This window comes from Protobothrops mucrosquamatus, unplaced genomic scaffold, assembly GCF_001527695.2.
Source record: "Protobothrops mucrosquamatus isolate PMUCROS unplaced genomic scaffold, P.Mucros_1.0 scaffold8379, whole genome shotgun sequence".
Lineage (NCBI taxonomy): Eukaryota > Metazoa > Chordata > Lepidosauria > Squamata > Viperidae > Protobothrops > Protobothrops mucrosquamatus.
This window is the reverse complement of record NW_015394175.1, coordinates 1-7142: the sequence shown is the minus strand read 5'-3', so window position 1 is coordinate 7142 and position 7142 is coordinate 1. Positions and strand designations below refer to the sequence as shown.

The 7142-nt window shown below is 56.6% G+C and overlaps 1 protein-coding gene across 1 annotated transcript; it reads right to left on the bottom strand.

Moving 5' to 3' along the window:
* Positions 1-5419: 5419 nt before the first annotated feature.
* On the bottom strand, positions 5420-7095 carry LOC107300766 (alpha-2-antiplasmin-like; the record flags this gene model as incomplete). The annotated part of the gene is made up of 3 exons (XM_015830057.1): positions 5420-5727; positions 6122-6329; positions 6953-7095. Coding segments are annotated over 3 exons (659 nt in total), but the record flags the coding sequence as incomplete, so codon positions are not given.
* Between the last annotated feature and the right edge of the window lie 47 nt (positions 7096-7142).

The following is a 7142-nucleotide window of genomic DNA, read 5'->3' as shown; positions in this document are numbered from 1 at the left end:
GGTGGAACCTGCGGAGGGGAGGAGGAGAAGGAAGGACAGAGAGTTATCCTGAGGTAAGATGGATGGCCAGGAGATTCTCTAAGTAAATGAACAGAGGAGTGCAACGGCTGAGGTCTGCCCCTGTCTGTGGAGAATCTCAGCACCTTGTCCCAAAGGCGCTTCCCCCCCCCCCCAAAGGCCACCGGACTTTCTTGGGCTTTATTCCCCTTGAAAACCTTTTCCTTCTCACCCAGGAAGCATCTTCGGTTCTTCCTCCGCTTCTTGGATGAGAAGCGAAGTGTCTTCAAGGGGAATAAAACCTAGGCCAACCAGAAACGGGCATGGTGGAAGTATCATGCCCACAGTACTTTTCTATGGAGTGTTTCTTTTCATTTGTCAAATCTGGAAAATGGCCCTCTCACTCACAGAGCGACTGTGCCTAAGGGAGGCTCCCGGTACTTAGGAAGTCCCAGAGAGAGAGGGAGAGAAGCTTCATCTTTGAAGGGTGTTTTTCAAGTGGGCCTCAAGGACCCTCTCCTCCGGTTTACCTGTTTCGTTTTAATGCCGTTAAGTTTTCAATAAATATTTAAATTTATTCGTTTCTAATGGAACGATATTCAGTTTTGTTTCAGTGATTCAGCAGGTCAATTCAAACATTTTATAGCGCTGTTTAATCTTATTTGTGCTTTTATGTTTGTTAATTGCCTTTATGCTGTTCCTGTAGGCTGCCTCGAGTGCTTCCCTCCCTGTAAGCATCAAATAGCAAAATAAATCAAGGGGGCCATTTCAGAATTCAATTTTTAGTCTCGCCAGCTTTTCTGGAAGCCGGGAGATGAATTGCCACATCTCTGCCCACCTTCGGGTCTGAACACAGCAGATGCCTTTAGTTTCGTTCCAAACAGTTCCTCTTAAAATCCTCTGCCTTGCCTGCCACTAACCGGCCTCCTGACCCCTGGGGATGGGCGGCCTGGCTGGGCCGTTTCTCCATACCGAACTCTCTGGACGTGACATGCTACTTCTTGCACACAGCAGCCATGCGTGGAAACAGAGTTTGCAGAGTGCTTTTCTTAGAGGAGCAATTTACATTTGTTAATTGGGGAGGTGGGGGGGGGCTAGACTGGAGTTCTGAGTAAGAATTGCCTTGGAAGGTGGGAGCCCTCCCTCGAAGCCCTGCCTCCCTTCTCCTGCAGCTGTAGGCAAGCGGGCCTAGCTTGTCTCCATCTTCCAGGCTGCTTCCCAGGCCAGGCAGTGTTGGGGGAGGCACACTCAAGAACGCCCCCCCACCCGTTTCCTGTCGGAGGCTTTTCTGGACTGGAGGGGGCCGGCTGGTGGGCTGATTTCTGGCTAACATCTGGCTGCCTTTTGCAGAGGGTGAATTGGGACCAAGCCTAACCTCAGCCAGGGCCTGGCCCTCCAAGCTGGCGCCACCAGAGTTGCGTGGAAGTAGCAGTTAGCTCTCCAGAAGCCTGCAATTACAGGGGAGCGTCCTGGGGCGGCCGATCCGCACACGCTTCCAAGGAACTCGGGTGCTGCCAACAACAGGAGAAGCTGACTCGAAATCCTGCGGAATAGAGCCCAGGCCCAGAATACACCCTCGTGGCAGACCGGGCTGCTCCGTACAGGCTTCGCTCGGGGCAGGCAAGGCAGGCTTGGAATCCTGGTCTGGTCCTGGTTGCCATCACCAGGCCAGAGTTTCCAGATTTTTCCTTGGAGTCCCGCTGGGTTTGAGTGAGCCTCAACATCTGGGTTCAATTAGCCCAGATCTGGACGCCAGGAGGCAGCCCAAGGACAGCGAGTGAGCGAGCCTCGGCTCTTCCTCCACACTGCCTCTCTCGGGGAGAAAGCCTCGGCTGGGGGGGGGGAATTTGGGGGTCCCAAAAAATATTTGAAGGTCTGCCACAAAGGCGAGAGGGACACCCTATTCTCCAGAGCAGCGGAGGGCAGGACAAGAAGCAACGGATGGAAACGAATCGAGGAGAGAAGCAACCTGGCACTAAGGAGGAATTTCCCCACAGAACAATTTAATCAGTGGGGTGACTTCCCTCCAGAGGTTGTGGGTGAGATTGGACAGCCACTTAATCTGAAATGGAATAGACTCTCCTGCCTGAGCAGGGGGTTGGACTAGAAGACCTCCGAGGTCCCTTCTAACTCTTTTGTTCTGATAAAAAAAAACGGGGGACCCTGAAGAGCTCAGCGAGGGTGAAAATGGCCAGGGGGGGCAGAGAGGTTAGAGAGCCAGTCTCTTCCCCAAGATGGGCTGCTTGGTGCAGAGTGGAGGCGCCCGCCCCTGGCCCAGTGTGCCAGCTGAGCAGAAGGGGGTTTGCCTGGGCACGTGGCAGAGATGGGCTGGTTGCCCACCAGCCTGGCTTTGAGGGCCAGAGACTGTGATGGCTCCAAGGCAGCGTGCGCGCACATACACACACACACACACACACACCGGTTTCCTTAGTGCAAGCTCTCTGCCTCTCCCACTTGCATGCACACGCGTGGACTCCCGCCCGAGGGAGGCAGAATCGCTCCTTACCTGGACCGCTCGCTCGCTCGCTCGCTCGTTCTCCAGCCGGCCGCAGGGCGGTGTAGGCGCAGGGCAGGGGAGCCTGGTGTTTATAACAGGCACAGGGAGGGCGACGGGCTTCAAGTTACAGCTTTGCGGGGTTCCTCTTAAAGCAGCCGCCTCCTCTTTCCGAGCCGGCCCTCCGCCTGCCGCAGCCCAGCGAGGAGGGCTGGTCAGAGTCCGGGGCTGGGTGGGTGCGCAACGCTCTTCCCTGGCGCTGCTACGCTGTCCAAATATTTTCAGTGGGAAAGTGGCCAGGTTAAGAAAGTTGGAGGCGTGAAGAGGCCTTGGGCCCTTTCAGTCAGGGTTGGGTTTACAGAAACGGTAAACCTGGTTACTGAAGTAATCACCACCCGAACTGACAAAGGAAGGGAAAAAAACGGCCTGCGCTAAAAATAGCCAAGCGTCCCCTGTTGGACCGCAGCCTGGAGCCCTCCCTCGAGAAGGGAGGGAGGAATTTCGCTGCAGTTTCTCCCTTCAGAGCTGGGGTCCCCAGGAGCAGCCCCGGACAGACTTTCTCCCTGGGAGACCCAGTCCAGCGTAGGCCAAAGTCAGATCACTAATCCTGGGCGTGGGTGCAAGAGGTGCCCCCTCAGGCGGGGTGAGGCGAAGGCGGGTCGCTTAGGGGCCCCCAAGAGCAGAGTCCGCCTTGATTCTTCATCTCCTGCTGCGGGATGAGGCGGCCTCGGGGGTCCCTGTCATAAGATCTTCCTGGGGGCGCCTGGTTGCCTCTGGAGAGAACGACAGAGCTGGACCCCAGCATGTTTGTCCCCGTCCACCAGGGGGAGCCCGTTGGTCCTCCAGGGGGGGCTCAGGATGGGGGGGGGCAGCAGATGCATCTATTTCCCCATGGGAAAGGGCCTCCAGGACGGCCTCTTGGAGAAGGGCAGCCCTGAAGGGAGATCAGGGGCAGAGACGCTGCCTCTCGCAAGGGACGAGCAGAATTACAGGCAGTCCCCGACTTACAACAGTTCATTTCATGACCATTTAAACTTACAATGGGATTGAAAAAAGTGGCATGGCTGTTTTTCACACTCACGACCGTTGCAGCTTTCCCACGTTCACATGATTTATATTTGGATGCTTGACAACTCATTCATATTTACGACGGTCGCAGCGTCCTGGGGTCACGTGATCCCCTTTTGCCACCTTCCGACAAGCAAAGTCAATGGGAGAGAAGCTGGGTTCACTTAACGACCAGAGCCCCCAGCCCTGTCCGGAGCTCCACGTTGCTATTGTCCCCAAGAAGGAGGGGGGCCGGGTGGGTGTTGTACACGGCTGTCTTCCCCACGGTGGAAAATAAGAGTTCTGGACTGGGCCAAAGGACTATCACTCTCAGCACCTTGTTCTAGAGCACAGCTGGCTGGGGGATTCTGGGGTCCGCAAGGCTTAAAGTTGCCAAAGTTGCTGACCCTGGTCTGGATGCTGGATCCCGTCCAGGGAGAACGAAAGAGCCAGACTCGCCTCAGAAAGGAGACATCTTTGCACCTGGAGGTTCCTACCAGCACGACTCCCAAAAAAAGGGGATGGAGGGGCTCCCTCCCTCCCCTCCCCTCCCCCTCCGGCTCCTGAGTTTCTCTCAACCTCCTTCTCAGCCACGGTCACACACACACACCCCAGATGCTCCAAGATGAGCTTCTATAGACCTGCAGACCCCGGTCCGACTCTGTTCACTGTCACTTGGGGGTTCTGGCCTTCGTGCCCCGTGGAGACCGGATCCTCTCTCCATCGCCCCTTTCTGCTGGCTCCAGGTAGTCCTTGATTTACAACCGTTTGTTTAGTGACTGTTCAAGGTTGCAATGGCGCTGAGAACAGTGACTAATGAGCGTTCTGCACACAACGGTTGCAGCATCTCCCTGGTCACGGGATCAGAATTCAGACGTTGGGCAACCGACTCGTATTTCTGACGGTCACAGTGTCCCAGGGTCTTGCGATCCCCTTTTGTGACCTCCTGGCAAAAAGAGTCAATGGGGAAGCCAGATGCACTTAACAACTGCGTGAGCAGCTTAACAACCGCAGTGATTCACTTAACAACTGTGATAAGAAAGGTCGTAAAAGGGGGCAAAACCCACTTAACAACTGTCTCACTTAGCAGTGGAAATTTGGGGCTCAATTGTTTAAGTTGAGGGCTACCTCCATCCCCTCCCCCCTCTCCTGATGGGAGAGCCCCCCCCTTGTCCGAGGAGGCTACGTAGCTCTGCTGCCGGACGCGAAGGAGACGAAGGCATCGCAACATTTGCAGTTTTATTTTGCATGATTTTCCTTCCAATTCTCAGTGCTCAAAAGAATCCTCTCTTTGTTTCGGCTTTAGCTGTGCCATGGCGCATCTTATCCACTCTATGTTTCCACAAGCACGAAGGAGAATTTTGAATTGGGTTACGACCTCTCAGGACAGCCGGTTAATTAGTCTGCATTCCAACCTCACAGGGTTGTTGTGCCATTATTGCCATTGTATCCTTTTTGAGGCAGGGGGCGGTCTTTCAAGGGAGGGGGTTAGGCCTGTGTGCAGCTTGGACTGGGGAGGGGCTTCTTGGACAGAGAGGGGTTCAGTCTGACTAAAGGGGAGGGGGAGGCATCCCTCCAGCCTGCTGCCAAGGAAACTACCAAGGGGGGGGCAAGGGAAATCAATGTGGGGGGGGCAGGCCAGGCCAGTGGGGGGATGGGGAGCCTAGGGGAGCCCAGGTGTCCAGTAAGCTGAGGTGCAGGATCCACATCCAGGACCCACTAGTGGGCAAGGAAGGGGCACGGTCTCCCTTTCAAGATTGGGATCACCCTCCCGCCCTGAGACGCCAGTCGGGAGGGTGATGCGCTTGGGTGGGCAGCCACTGGGAGGGGTCTTCTGGAAGGCCAGACTGCCTGGGACTGGGGGGGCAGCTCTGAGGCCCTTCAGGGCATCCGGAAGCGTGTGCGATTAGCAGGCAGGACATGCTTCTCCAGGGGAGCCCCCGGCCGTGGATTCCAGATGGTGCCCATGAAGAGGGGGATGTTCGTCATGTCCTCTGTGATCATGAAGGCGAAGGGCTTGTCGAGGTAGAAATGTGAGGCAGAACGGAAGGCGACCACGCTGGTGGCTGCTGCCGCCTTCACTCCTTCCTCGGCCAGCTCCAGGGCAGCCCGGTGCTTGACGCTGGAGACCATGAGGGGCCCCTCGGCAAGGCGGCTGAGGTCTGGGGCAGAAAACAGCTCACCGAGACCTGGAGGGAAGAGAGGGGACCACAACTGAAGTGGGAGCAGCTCCTTGCCCATCGTTGGGGGCTGCTTGCCCCTCAGGCTCTGCTGCTGGGCTGGGCCAGGCGGCCTGTCGGGAGAGGATCCACCCCAGGTCTTGCAGCTTCTCCAGGCTGGAGGTGCTTGGGGGACCCAAATGGGGCTTTACCTGCAGAAGCTACCAGCTCATCTCCTTCTTCTGGACAGGGTGCTTGGAGGGAGAGGGAGGAGGAGGAGGAGGAGGAGGAGGAGGAGGAGGAGGAGGGGGAGGAGGAGGAGGAGGAGGAGACGACTCTGGATGGAAAGTGAACATAGATAGCACGAAGAAGCTGGGCAGGTGGGCGAGAATTGCAGGCCTTCCGCCCCGTCTGTGTCTCTCACCTAACCGAGTTAAGACCTCATTGAGCTCCGTGTGGTCCTCTAAGTCCAGCTTCGGCATCTTCACCCTCGTGGGCATCTCCTCGGGGAACGACGCCTGCAGGTTGTGCTGGAGGACCTCAGACAGAACCTGGGAGAGGTTCTTCTGCTGGTAGAGGCTGGGGACGATGGCCACGAAGGAGGTGTTGCCTTTAAAGGGGAACTTGGCAACCTGGAGGAAAGGGCAGAGGAGGGTCTGGGAAGGGCAAGAGCCACGAGGCTGGCACAATCACGGGAGCCTGTGGGTGGCCCCCTCTCACAGAAGCCACCGGAGCCTCCCTGAGGCCTCCTGGCGGGGCGAGTGAATGCAAAAGCACCCGGTGTCATGGCTGCCCTTCTGCTAAGCTACGGATGGCAAGATGGCAGCCTGTCATCAGTAATGGGGGGAGGGAGCAGTGGGGGATGGGCAGACATGGAGTTGGCTCGGAGGAAGTGAAACCAAGCAGACGGTCCCGTGGGAAGCACACGGACACACAGACACACGTCTCAAGGTCACACCAAAAGAATGTGCAGCCCCAGTGGCAAAGACGGGGACCATTTCCCAAATGATTCGTTAACACCTCATTGGCCAGTGACTGATAACAAGGGGTTGGCCTGGAACAAGGGAAAGCTAACCGTATCTTTGCGTGCAAAAATCTCAGATCCAGCTTTGCTTCTTCTGTAACCACTTTGGCTTTAGTAAAGTCTACTTTGGGCTAATCAGGGACCAGGAGTCTTTCTTTCCTAACTGGCCAAGTTGGGACAGTTGACATCCGGGGTCTCCTTCCCCCCCTCGCCCGCCTGCCACCCCTCTACCTTGACCTCCGGGGACTCCATTGTGAACCAGCTCAGGGGGAAGATGTGTCGCTTCATCATCTCCACGGAGACCGCAGTCTCCTTGTCCAGGTGGAACAGGCTTGGTTCCGTCAGGAGGGGGTCGAACTTGGTCTCCCAGAACCCTGGTCCACAACAGAGAGGACATCAGGCCCAGAGTCAAAAGGCCGGC